Source organism: Salvia hispanica, chromosome 4, assembly GCF_029641045.1.
Source record: "Salvia hispanica isolate PSC_SH4W2 chromosome 4, Shi_PSC_v1, whole genome shotgun sequence".
In the NCBI taxonomy this organism is placed as follows: Eukaryota; Viridiplantae; Streptophyta; class Magnoliopsida; order Lamiales; family Lamiaceae; genus Salvia; species Salvia hispanica.
Window position 1 is genome coordinate 475,998 of NC_142695.1, and position 13,837 is coordinate 489,834.

The 13,837-nt window shown below is 38.8% G+C and overlaps 3 protein-coding genes across 3 annotated transcripts; all 3 read right to left on the reverse strand.

Annotated features, from left to right (window-relative positions):
- Nucleotides 1-675: 675 nt before the first annotated feature.
- LOC125199633 (elongation factor G, chloroplastic-like) lies at nucleotides 676-4,328 on the reverse strand. The gene is made up of 4 exons (XM_089057292.1): nucleotides 4,025-4,328; nucleotides 2,193-3,610; nucleotides 1,246-1,758; nucleotides 676-1,063 (listed from the first exon to the last, which is right to left on the reverse strand). The coding sequence occupies exons 1-4, from the start codon at nucleotides 4,269-4,271 to the stop codon at nucleotides 896-898; spliced, it is 2,346 nt and encodes a 781-aa protein (XP_088913418.1). The 5' UTR covers nucleotides 4,272-4,328; the 3' UTR covers nucleotides 676-895.
- Nucleotides 4,329-6,643: 2,315 nt separating this feature from the next.
- Nucleotides 6,644-8,943, reverse strand: LOC148926983 (uncharacterized). Its single transcript, XM_089070111.1, has 8 exons — nucleotides 8,652-8,943; nucleotides 8,437-8,583; nucleotides 8,249-8,346; nucleotides 7,655-7,727; nucleotides 7,512-7,572; nucleotides 7,351-7,436; nucleotides 7,177-7,266; nucleotides 6,644-6,969 (listed from the first exon to the last, which is right to left on the reverse strand). Exons 1-8 carry the CDS (start codon nucleotides 8,892-8,894, stop codon nucleotides 6,907-6,909), a joined length of 861 nt encoding a protein of 286 aa, XP_088926237.1. The 5' UTR covers nucleotides 8,895-8,943; the 3' UTR covers nucleotides 6,644-6,906.
- Nucleotides 8,944-11,266: 2,323 nt separating this feature from the next.
- Nucleotides 11,267-13,566, reverse strand: LOC148926984 (uncharacterized). The gene is made up of 8 exons (XM_089070115.1): nucleotides 13,275-13,566; nucleotides 13,060-13,206; nucleotides 12,872-12,969; nucleotides 12,278-12,350; nucleotides 12,135-12,195; nucleotides 11,974-12,059; nucleotides 11,800-11,889; nucleotides 11,267-11,592 (listed from the first exon to the last, which is right to left on the reverse strand). The coding sequence occupies exons 1-8, from the start codon at nucleotides 13,515-13,517 to the stop codon at nucleotides 11,530-11,532; spliced, it is 861 nt and encodes a 286-aa protein (XP_088926241.1). The 5' UTR covers nucleotides 13,518-13,566; the 3' UTR covers nucleotides 11,267-11,529.
- Between the last annotated feature and the right edge of the window lie 271 nt (nucleotides 13,567-13,837).

Consider the following 13,837-nt stretch of genomic DNA (forward strand, 5'->3'; position numbering starts at 1 on the left):
AAATACTTCTCATCACTTCGTTCATTTCCGCAAAGTTGTGAGATTATTTTATTAAGTGATGAATATTATTCATTAAGGACTATGCTGTGAGATTATTTTAGTTAGAGGAAGCCATTATGACTCATTTTCATATCATCTAAGATTAAGTAATGAGATCAATATTATGAACCAAACATAATATTCCTTCCGTCACAGATAAAATGATACTCCTTTTCGCAGACGGGGTGAGTACTTTCTGGATAATTTTACACCTAATTTTAACAATTTAACACCTAATATAACCAATTACATAAGGCCAAAATCAATATTTCTTTTCAACATTATTGAGCTTGTTTACACCTAACATCACCAAGCACACCTATTTTTCTGTTTTTATTGGCTAAAGCTGGATGTGACACTTTGTCGAGATATGCAATGCTGTTGGACTTCATGGAGATTATGCCAAACAATTCATTCCTTGAAAGATGATGCATTTGGTAGGTATGTTGAGCATGGTGAAGCTTACAAAATTAATAATGAATTGACGAGCATGTCAGCGATTATCAATCGATGTATAAATTGCAAAGATCATCTGTCAAAACCTTTAGCAATTGCAGTGTGTACCCAAAGCATGCCAATTAAACCCAACACCTTTGAGGAATTGGCTACTAGAGGTCATGATATGAGGTTAAGCCATGACTGCAAATGAAACAATTAAACCAAACCAATGTATTTGTACATGGATACTTTGTAAACCCTCCAATGCCTTATCTAACAAAAATGTTTTGCCAACTTCAAGAATAAAACAGACAACTGAACCTTTCGTTATCACATTAGTAATCTCTCATTCATTCCTTGCATAAAGAATCCTCTTTTCCATAGTAGTCCGGTGCAGCCTACAATCTCAGAAATAGCATTAAGCAGCAACTGGCTCCTCCTTCTGGGCCAGCTGGTTCTGAATATGTTGAGGGACAACGTCAAATTTGGCCAACTGCATAGTGTAGGAAGCACGCCCTTTGGTCATTCCTCGAAGAGTGCTTACATACTGAAACATCTCAGCTAAAGGCACCAGGGCATCCACCACCTGAAAACATGGTTGAAAACAAGGTTAATTTTTGGAGTTAATTCTTCAACTGGACCCAGTTGATCACAAAGATGCTTCAGAAGAAACTACAACTGAGATTTGTCAAAGATACATCTTAAACATTAAGTGGCTCCTGTCTGCAGCGATATGAGAAAAAGGGTACAAAACTTCATGACGTGTACCTTCAAGCCACCTGGTTTATCCCCAAAGTTGTTGATCTGACCTCTCCTTGAGTTGAGATCACCAATCACATCTCCCAAATGCTCTTCAGGCGTGACAACTTCCACCCTCATGATTGGTTCGAGCATCTGAGGTCCAGCTTTCCTTATTCCTTCCCTAAATGCTCCTCTGGCAGCCAACTGGAATGCCAAAACACTTGAATCAACATCATGGTAAGACCCATCGACTAATACTGCACGAACATCAACCACAGGGTAGCCAGCCAGCACTCCGTTTGGCATACTTTCTTCCAACCCCTTCATCACACCTGGTATGTATTCTCTCGGCACTGCACCTCCCTTGATCTCACTCTTGAACTCGTACCCGCTACCTGCTTCTAGTGGCTCAAACCTGACAGTGATATCCGCAAATTGACCAGCACCACCAGATTGCTTCTTGTGCACATACTTGACTTCCGTGACCTTGGAAATGCTTTCCCGATAATTGACTTGGGGTGCTCCAACATTGGCTTCAACCTTTATGAATATATAGATCAAAGTTATTTGCAGGAACACTTTGAAAAGACCAAAAGTTTTACTTTTCTGTGCATGGTATGAGGAGTTGTTGCAACTCAAGATTCAACTATTATTTAAGAAACTATGATTTAAAAGTTTACCCTATTCCTAATTATAAAAATAGAATTATAGAATAGGATATTTGTTCGTGTTGCCTTATTCTTGCCCATCTCAGCTCCCACTCCTAACATTGGGTATTGCATATCTTATCACCTATCGCGACATACAATTTTGGAAGTGAATAAGAAATGAGATTGTGTAGAAAACTCCTATAAATGAGATATCAAATTTGAATGAAACCACTTAGGAACTGGAATGCAATATGTTCCAAGTAAATATCCATATAGCAAGAAAATATTTTGTGATGAGAGGATAATTAGTTCAGAGACGCAGACCTTATATTCCCTCTTGAGCCTGTCAACAATAATTTCGAGATGCAACTCTCCCATTCCTTCAATAACTGTTTGATTGGTTTCTTCATCACGTGAGAAGTGGAAAGAAGGATCTTCCTGAGCAAGCTTGATTAAGCCAACTGCCATTTTATCAATATCAGCTTTAGTTTTTGGCTCAATTGCAACCTTAATCACAGGATCTGGGAAATCCATCCGTTCTAAAACAACAGGCTTCTCCGGATCACACAACGTTTCTCCTGTAATTGTATCTTTTAGACCTGCGAGCGCGATAATATCTCCGGTTAAGGCTACTTTAGTGTCCTCTCTGCTGTTAGCGTGCATTTCCAGGAGTCTACCAATCCTCTCTTTCTTCCCTTTGTTTGAATTCAACACATAGGAGCCGGAATCAAGCTTCCCAGAATACACCCGAACAAATGTAAGAGACCCCACAAAAGGATCACTCATGATCTTGAAAGCCAATCCAGAAAATGGTTCATCATCACTGGCAGCCCTCTCAAGAACCAATTCTGGATCCTCAGGATCCGTCCCCTTCATTGGTGGCAAATCCACAGGAGAGGGCAAATAATCTACGACAGCATCCAGTAGAGGCTGGACACCTTTGTTCTTAAAGGCCGAGCCACATAAAACAGGAACGAAACTGCCTGAGATAGTTCCCTTTCTTATCAGCTTCTTAATGGTGGCCTCATCCGGTTCGATTCCTTCCAGGTAGTTCCCCATAGCTTCATCATCCAGCTCAACTACAGTTTCAACCATCTGAGCCCTGTACTCTTGAGCTAAATCTACAAGATCAGCAGGGATATCGACATATGAAAACTTTGCACCCAATTCCTCCCCAGACCAAACCACTGCCTGCATCTTCACGAGATCCACAACTCCTCTAAAAGTATCCTCTGCACCAATTGGGATTTGAAGCACCAGTGGTTTTGCACCCAGGTTCGACACAATCATATCTCTAGTTCTAAAGAAATTTGCTCCTAGCCGATCCATCTTATTCACAAAACATATCCTAGGAACGCCATATTTATCAGCCTGCCTCCAGACAGTTTCAGACTGAGGCTCCACGCCAGCAACACTGTCAAATAAACATATTGCACCATCTAAAACCCTGAGGGCCCGCTCCACTTCTAGGGTGAAATCAACATGGCCAGGAGTATCGATGATGTTAATCCGGTGTTTGTTCCAAAAGGTGGTTGTTGCAGCAGAAGTAATAGTGATCCCTCTTTCTTGTTCTTGTTCCATCCAGTCCATAGTTGCTGTTCCCTCATGCACCTCACCGATTTTGTAGTTTCTACCAGTGTAGTACAGGACTCTTTCAGTAGTGGTGGTCTTCCCTGCATCTATGTGTGCCATGATTCCAATATTGCGGTAGTCCTTTAATGGAATTGTTCTCTTCTCCTCTCCTGAAAAGTAAATAAAGTTATGATATTTGTCACTCACACATAATTAGCATACTAATCTTGAAAATTCAATCTGCAAGTCAATAGCCCTTTCATTAAATTAATCATTTAATTCGGTAAAGATGATGAGCATGAATTTCCTCTACGTAATCCCAATATAGACTATCAACTGTATTCGAGTTCTGAGCATTATAACGCAGTTATACATCTTCCAATTGACAAGACCATGAACATTATTAGTGAAAAATGACCACTGAATATAAATTCAGATAAAATAACCAGAGTTGATAGCAACAGAAAAGGAAAATAACTAAATACACAATTCACCTGTAACTCACTTAAATTATTTCTGAATATGTACCTCAATTACTTAAACAGTCACATAAAGCAACTTGTATTGAAGCTACAAACAAATACCTGCAGCCATGGCAAAGATAGAGAAGCTCCCCCTCTTCTGGTTCTGGCGCAAAGTTGAGAGATTTGTGGAAACAGAGGCAATCGCAACACTAGCGAGAAATGAGGAAGAAAGGGCTCGAACTGCGGCAGAGGAAGTGGACCTGCGACGTCGTGCGGAGTGAGATACAGGCGGCAGGGGCCTCCGCGAAGGGCCATTTAAGTTGCAGATGGCGGAGGATGACATTTTCATCACGGCTTCTGCCGCCATTTTCAATTTCTCAGTGAGAGAGAGGAGACGAATTGAGGTTTATGGGATAATGCAAATGTAATTGTAAGCATCCAAAAAGTGCCACGTCTGCCTCTAATCCATTGGGCTGTTGGAGAAGTCACAATCTGGAGGCCCAATTTCTTTTGTTCGTTAAAAGTTCAACTATGTCGATAGATGGATTGGACTGGATTGGATTGGAATACAAACTAACATTTGTTGGAGCATCGAATTTAAATGGAGTAATTAAGTTTATGTCTAAGAAAATGAGAAAGACGATCGAAATGATTTTTTAGGAAATACTATGATTAATATATTTTCCTTTACATATATAAATATATCTAAGAAGGTTTTCTTATATTTCCGTTGAGTGTTGAGGAACATAAATAACACGGCTACTACTACTATTACTATAGTAGTACATTGCTTTAATTTATTTATTTTTTAAATAATTTGAGCTTTAATGCTATGGCTGGGTGAGATGGCAGAAACCTTTAGATGTGTAGCTGCTGCTGCATGAGCTTTAATTTGATTGGATGGATGAAATAGTTATCAATCAAAATCAAAATCCACATTTGAAACATAATAATACTACAAGTATTCAAACAACATTCTTGTAAAAGTATATGATGTTTTAGTTTGGGCTTCAATTAATAATGGGCTCAAACTTCAAATGCCCCATTGTCAGGACTATGCTTTGCGCGGGTGGAGCCTGGCTCGGATCCCACCCGAATGTTGTCACATAGGCCGTTAACGTCGCTTAAGCACTTTGATCCAATTCTAAAAAATTAATAGATAGTGAGACAAAGATAGTGAAGTGTGAGAAAATTTAGGGTTTCGAATGTGGATCTTTATAGATAAAAAAGAAGATATTTACATTAATAAAAGAGTAAAGGCCAAAACTGGTCTTGAATATATGCCCATTTTACGATTTTAGTTTTATATTTATCTTTTGAATTTTTGCATGCTGGACATTTCAACTCGGATCACAATTGGTCTTAAACTAACATTTCTGTCAATATTTAAACGGTTTTAACCCGATTTTTACCGATTATGACGATTTTAACAGTTCCATTTAGGTTAAAACCGTTTAAAAATCAGTAAAAGTCAGGTTAAAACCGTTTAAAAATTGACGGAATTGTTAGTGTAGGACCAATTGTGATTCGAGTTGAAATGTTCAGGATGCCGATATTCAAAAGATAAAGTATAGGATCAAAATCGTAAAATGGTTATATGTTCACGACCAGTTTTGACATTTTCTCATAATAAAAAATAGTGTTTAAAAAGTAGAAAAACCGTTGTGGGCACCGGGAGCCCTGCAATGCTGACACGCATAGGGCTGGCAAAATATACCGAAATACCGCACTTACCGTACCGAAAATACCGAATTTTTGGTATACCGCACTTTTCGGTAAGGTATGATACCTTACCGATAGATTAAGGTACGACAAAGGTATGAATTTTGCATATACCGCGGTATACCGCATCATACCGCTTCATACCGCAATTACGGTATATACCGCAAAATTAAGGTATATACCGTAACTTTGCGGTATATACCGCTAATAATTATATATATTTAATATATTTATTATTTATAAAATTATAATAATTTATATTTTCAAAACTAAAGAGTATTAACCCTAATCATAAATCTCAGATTCTCACTCAACTCAGCCGCAACAACACTCCACCACCACTCCGCCGCACTACTCCACCACCGCCGTCTGCCGCAGCGGATTCACGGATCGTGGTTTCCAAATCTCTCTCTTTCTCGTGCGAACGTGGCCGTGCTCCTAAATCTCAATTCACAGTCAATTTCACTCCACCGCCGCCGTCCGCCGCAACAGATTCACAGATCGTGGTTTCCAAATCTCTCTCTTTCTCATATAATATTGATAAGTATTATACATAATTGGTAGTGAATTTAATTTTTATCCCTTTTGGCAATTTTGTCTAATTCATTGGGTTGTTTGTTCAAATTTAGGAATGAATCAATGGGTGTGAAGTGGGTATGTGTTGTTGGTTGTTGTTGCTATAAACTTGTACAATTTTATATATCAAACAGGTATGATTTGCGCTATACCGCGGTATACCGCAACACGGTACGGTATACCGAAATGTCGGTAAGGCAAAGGTTTTCAAAGATTGATATACCGAATTTTCGGTATACCGCAATGCGGTATACCGAAAAATTCGGTAAGGTATATGTATGACATTTTCTCATACCGCAATTTGCGGTACGGTATGCGGTATGACGTTTTCGGTGCGGTATACCGTACCGTGCCAACCCTAGACACGCAGGGTCTCGTGGGCGCCCACCTCTAAGGTGGCTGCATTGGGGATGGCCTTAGAATTGCTAACAAGCAAACTACTCAGTCTCAAATAACTCGCTTTTTTCGGTCATGGAATAATACAGAGTCTTGAATTTACATTCATCAACAAAAATAAAACATTACTGGGCACAAATACAACCAAAACTACTACGCCGTGGTTTTAAAGCGAATCCATGTCCAAGCTCTTTAATTTTGGTAAATTATACCTACAGCAGAATGATGAACACTGAGAACTAGTATCTTTGCGCGTGTGTAAATAAACCATACATAATTATATTTGGTACATCATAGTTCTACACGAATCAGACAGTGATATACTTGAGCATCGCCCCACGAATCTTTTCCATGTATTCCGCAACCTGTTTCTGCATCATCGAGTTTAGGTAATAAAATAGTACCATCAGAATGTTAAACAGGGTAGTTTCCATATCCATCATACTACACATTGTGTTATTTATCTTCAATAAACTTGAATAAATCATGGAATGATTTGAACAATTTTATGGATTTCACGTCAAACGGTAGAACCAAAATAGAGCCAAGAGCAATTCAAAATGAATTATCTTTCTCACCTGGTTACCCTGATATGCACTTGCGATGTTTTGATCAAGGAGTGTCAATAAGGATCTATTCAATGCGTTTTCCCCAACCAAGTCCAAGAGCTGCATCGTGTAAGAAGAAGCTGTCAGTGATCTAAAGGAAACAAGAAACATATTCTGAGAGAAGAGAGCTAATAAGTAGCATACAGTCGCCTTGATATCAGTCGATTGTAAAAGTCTCATCAAATTCTGCCTTGCTGCTACGAGTTCAGCTTGCATTTTATCATATGCTTCTGTAGGAGAATAGCAAGTTTGATAAAAAAAATGTCAAAAGAAGTTTCTTTCGCAAACTCTTTACTACTCCTAACCTGTGGCTTCCTCCAGGGCTTTTTGCAGCGTCTCTAACTCAAGTACTCTGTCTTCCACATCCTACAAACAAAACCAGTTAATAGGTGTTTAGCGCTTCTCCTTATTTGTCAAGGGGGTACACGGGGCACAGGAGTAGACAAACCTGAGTCTTAGACACAGAAAATTTGAGTTTCCCCAGTTCTAGTTTCAGGTGTGCGAAAAATTCATCGTTCAATCTACATTTTGGTATCACCATACCATGAAAAGTTTATCAGAGAAAAAATAGCCCAATGCATGAATTATTTTCTTGCTCACGCCCAACGGTTTAAGCAGATTCTTTTAAGCGCACAGTTGATTCGAACCAAACAACAAGTTTGGGCCGAATGCCAAACTAGCTAATTTAAACGTATAAAAGCAAAACAAGAAGAGGAATTTTGGGTGACATTTATTAAATGCTTTGTGTAATTCACAGCGGAACTATAAAACACTTGCTCTAATATTTGCAACAGTTGAACTTCTTTTGCGTTATCACCATTGTTTTATTTTGTAGTACATCTTACTTATTACTAATTCAACAGTAATCCCCTAGAAAAACCTCATGCCTCTATCCCATATGGTTGATTTATTATCGTTGAATGACACATATGTATGAGTTTACTAATCAAGATAGAGAGATAACAAGGTACACTAACTTGAGTAAAAATCAATAGTTGTTGTCATGAAAAATGAGAGACGTGGTAAAAATCAAGAAATGTACCGATGCCTCAATCTGGAAATCTCAAATTCGATCTCCTGAGCTTCGGTATCCAGAAAATACTCAACCAACTCCTCTACAGTATCCGGTATCACCCGAGACTAATGAAAACACCAAAAACATACATAGAGGAGTATATCAGAATCGAAAAGACAAGCTACAAAGTAGATAAAAAAAATCAAAGGCTTTACCTCGCGAAGTTTTCTCATGCGATCTTTCTCTTCTCGGACTTGGCGTTCAAATGCTTCTCTGGCCTCAGAATCCTTCTCGAGTTTTCGCTTGAATTCAATTCTCGCTATGTGTCCCGGCTGCGGAGCTCCGAGAATGCCTTCCGGGTCCTGCCTTTGATAAAACCCGTTTCAAAGAGACAACACAACAAACAGTTAGGGATAGTGTTAGTGTTTACCCATCCTATGCACCGAATTGTAGCTCGTTGATTTCTGCCTTTCGTGCATCTTGAGATTGAGATGGAAACAGAGGCAATCGCAACACTAGCGAGAAATGAGGAAGAAAGGGCTCGAACTGCGGCAGAGGAAGTGGACCTGCGACGTCGTGCGGAGTGAGATACAGGCGGCAGGGGCCTCCGCGAAGGGCCATTTAAGTTGCAGATGGCGGAGGATGACATTTTCATCACGGCTTCTGCCGCCATTTTCAATTTCTCAGTGAGAGAGAGGAGACGAATTGAGGTTTATGGGATAATGCAAATGTAATTGTAAGCATCCAAAAAGTGCCACGTCTGCCTCTAATCCATTGGGCTGTTGGAGAAGTCACAATCTGGAGGCCCAATTTCTTTTGTTCGTTAAAAGTTCAACTATGTCGATAGATGGATTGGACTGGATTGGATTGGAATACAAACTAACATTTGTTGGAGCATCGAATTTAAATGGAGTAATTAAGTTTATGTCTAAGAAAATGAGAAAGACGATCGAAATGATTTTTTAGGAAATACTATGATTAATATATTTTCCTTTACATATATAAATATATCTAAGAAGGTTTTCTTATATTTCCGTTGAGTGTTGAGGAACATAAATAACACGGCTACTACTACTATTACTATAGTAGTACATTGCTTTAATTTATTTATTTTTTAAATAATTTGAGCTTTAATGCTATGGCTGGGTGAGATGGCAGAAACCTTTAGATGTGTAGCTGCTGCTGCATGAGCTTTAATTTGATTGGATGGATGAAATAGTTATCAATCAAAATCAAAATCCACATTTGAAACATAATAATACTACAAGTATTCAAACAACATTCTTGTAAAAGTATATGATGTTTTAGTTTGGGCTTCAATTAATAATGGGCTCAAACTTCAAATGCCCCATTGTCAGGACTATGCTTTGCGCGGGTGGAGCCTGGCTCGGATCCCACCCGAATGTTGTCACATAGGCCGTTAACGTCGCTTAAGCACTTTGATCCAATTCTAAAAAATTAATAGATAGTGAGACAAAGATAGTGAAGTGTGAGAAAATTTAGGGTTTCGAATGTGGATCTTTATAGATAAAAAAGAAGATATTTACATTAATAAAAGAGTAAAGGCCAAAACTGGTCTTGAATATATGCCCATTTTACGATTTTAGTTTTATATTTATCTTTTGAATTTTTGCATGCTGGACATTTCAACTCGGATCACAATTGGTCTTAAACTAACATTTCTGTCAATATTTAAACGGTTTTAACCCGATTTTTACCGATTATGACGATTTTAACAGTTCCATTTAGGTTAAAACCGTTTAAAAATCAGTAAAAGTCAGGTTAAAACCGTTTAAAAATTGACGGAATTGTTAGTGTAGGACCAATTGTGATTCGAGTTGAAATGTTCAGGATGCCGATATTCAAAAGATAAAGTATAGGATCAAAATCGTAAAATGGTTATATGTTCACGACCAGTTTTGACATTTTCTCATAATAAAAAATAGTGTTTAAAAAGTAGAAAAACCGTTGTGGGCACCGGGAGCCCTGCAATGCTGACACGCATAGGGCTGGCAAAATATACCGAAATACCGCACTTACCGTACCGAAAATACCGAATTTTTGGTATACCGCACTTTTCGGTAAGGTATGATACCTTACCGATAGATTAAGGTACGACAAAGGTATGAATTTTGCATATACCGCGGTATACCGCATCATACCGCTTCATACCGCAATTACGGTATATACCGCAAAATTAAGGTATATACCGTAACTTTGCGGTATATACCGCTAATAATTATATATATTTAATATATTTATTATTTATAAAATTATAATAATTTATATTTTCAAAACTAAAGAGTATTAACCCTAATCATAAATCTCAGATTCTCACTCAACTCAGCCGCAACAACACTCCACCACCACTCCGCCGCACTACTCCACCACCGCCGTCTGCCGCAGCGGATTCACGGATCGTGGTTTCCAAATCTCTCTCTTTCTCGTGCGAACGTGGCCGTGCTCCTAAATCTCAATTCACAGTCAATTTCACTCCACCGCCGCCGTCCGCCGCAACAGATTCACAGATCGTGGTTTCCAAATCTCTCTCTTTCTCATATAATATTGATAAGTATTATACATAATTGGTAGTGAATTTAATTTTTATCCCTTTTGGCAATTTTGTCTAATTCATTGGGTTGTTTGTTCAAATTTAGGAATGAATCAATGGGTGTGAAGTGGGTATGTGTTGTTGGTTGTTGTTGCTATAAACTTGTACAATTTTATATATCAAACAGGTATGATTTGCGCTATACCGCGGTATACCGCAACACGGTACGGTATACCGAAATGTCGGTAAGGCAAAGGTTTTCAAAGATTGATATACCGAATTTTCGGTATACCGCAATGCGGTATACCGAAAAATTCGGTAAGGTATATGTATGACATTTTCTCATACCGCAATTTGCGGTACGGTATGCGGTATGACGTTTTCGGTGCGGTATACCGTACCGTGCCAACCCTAGACACGCAGGGTCTCGTGGGCGCCCACCTCTAAGGTGGCTGCATTGGGGATGGCCTTAGAATTGCTAACAAGCAAACTACTCAGTCTCAAATAACTCGCTTTTTTCGGTCATGGAATAATACAGAGTCTTGAATTTACATTCATCAACAAAAATAAAACATTACTGGGCACAAATACAACCAAAACTACTACGCCGTGGTTTTAAAGCGAATCCATGTCCAAGCTCTTTAATTTTGGTAAATTATACCTACAGCAGAATGATGAACACTGAGAACTAGTATCTTTGCGCGTGTGTAAATAAACCATACATAATTATATTTGGTACATCATAGTTCTACACGAATCAGACAGTGATATACTTGAGCATCGCCCCACGAATCTTTTCCATGTATTCCGCAACCTGTTTCTGCATCATCGAGTTTAGGTAATAAAATAGTACCATCAGAATGTTAAACAGGGTAGTTTCCATATCCATCATACTACACATTGTGTTATTTATCTTCAATAAACTTGAATAAATCATGGAATGATTTGAACAATTTTATGGATTTCACGTCAAACGGTAGAACCAAAATAGAGCCAAGAGCAATTCAAAATGAATTATCTTTCTCACCTGGTTACCCTGATATGCACTTGCGATGTTTTGATCAAGGAGTGTCAATAAGGATCTATTCAATGCGTTTTCCCCAACCAAGTCCAAGAGCTGCATCGTGTAAGAAGAAGCTGTCAGTGATCTAAAGGAAACAAGAAACATATTCTGAGAGAAGAGAGCTAATAAGTAGCATACAGTCGCCTTGATATCAGTCGATTGTAAAAGTCTCATCAAATTCTGCCTTGCTGCTACGAGTTCAGCTTGCATTTTATCATATGCTTCTGTAGGAGAATAGCAAGTTTGATAAAAAAAATGTCAAAAGAAGTTTCTTTCGCAAACTCTTTACTACTCCTAACCTGTGGCTTCCTCCAGGGCTTTTTGCAGCGTCTCTAACTCAAGTACTCTGTCTTCCACATCCTACAAACAAAACCAGTTAATAGGTGTTTAGCGCTTCTCCTTATTTGTCAAGGGGGTACACGGGGCACAGGAGTAGACAAACCTGAGTCTTAGACACAGAAAATTTGAGTTTCCCCAGTTCTAGTTTCAGGTGTGCGAAAAATTCATCGTTCAATCTACATTTTGGTATCACCATACCATGAAAAGTTTATCAGAGAAAAAATAGCCCAATGCATGAATTATTTTCTTGCTCACGCCCAACGGTTTAAGCAGATTCTTTTAAGCGCACAGTTGATTCGAACCAAACAACAAGTTTGGGCCGAATGCCAAACTAGCTAATTTAAACGTATAAAAGCAAAACAAGAAGAGGAATTTTGGGTGACATTTATTAAATGCTTTGTGTAATTCACAGCGGAACTATAAAACACTTGCTCTAATATTTGCAACAGTTGAACTTCTTTTGCGTTATCACCATTGTTTTATTTTGTAGTACATCTTACTTATTACTAATTCAACAGTAATCCCCTAGAAAAACCTCATGCCTCTATCCCATATGGTTGATTTATTATCGTTGAATGACACATATGTATGAGTTTACTAATCAAGATAGAGAGATAACAAGGTACACTAACTTGAGTAAAAATCAATAGTTGTTGTCATGAAAAATGAGAGACGTGGTAAAAATCAAGAAATGTACCGATGCCTCAATCTGGAAATCTCAAATTCGATCTCCTGAGCTTCGGTATCCAGAAAATACTCAACCAACTCCTCTACAGTATCCGGTATCACCCGAGACTAATGAAAACACCAAAAACATACATAGAGGAGTATATCAGAATCGAAAAGACAAGCTACAAAGTAGATAAAAAAAATCAAAGGCTTTACCTCGCGAAGTTTTCTCATGCGATCTTTCTCTTCTCGGACTTGGCGTTCAAATGCTTCTCTGGCCTCAGAATCCTTCTCGAGTTTTCGCTTGAATTCAATTCTCGCTATGTGTCCCGGCTGCGGAGCTCCGAGAATGCCTTCCGGGTCCTGCCTTTGATAAAACCCGTTTCAAAGAGACAACACAACAAACAGTTAGGGATAGTGTTAGTGTTTACCCATCCTATGCACCGAATTGTAGCTCGTTGATTTCTGCCTTTCGTGCATCTTGAGATTGAGATGGAAACAGAGGCAATCGCAACACTAGCGAGAAATGAGGAAGAAAGGGCTCGAACTGCGGCAGAGGAAGTGGACCTGCGACGTCGTGCGGAGTGAGATACAGGCGGCAGGGGCCTCCGCGAAGGGCCATTTAAGTTGCAGATGGCGGAGGATGACATTTTCATCACGGCTTCTGCCGCCATTTTCAATTTCTCAGTGAGAGAGAGGAGACGAATTGAGGTTTATGGGATAATGCAAATGTAATTGTAAGCATCCAAAAAGTGCCACGTCTGCCTCTAATCCATTGGGCTGTTGGAGAAGTCACAATCTGGAGGCCCAATTTCTTTTGTTCGTTAAAAGTTCAACTATGTCGATAGATGGATTGGACTGGATTGGATTGGAATACAAACTAACATTTGTTGGAGCATCGAATTTAAATGGAGTAATTAAGTTTATGTCTAAGAAAATGAGAAAGACGATCGAAATGATTTTTTAGGAAATACTATGATTAATATATTTTCCT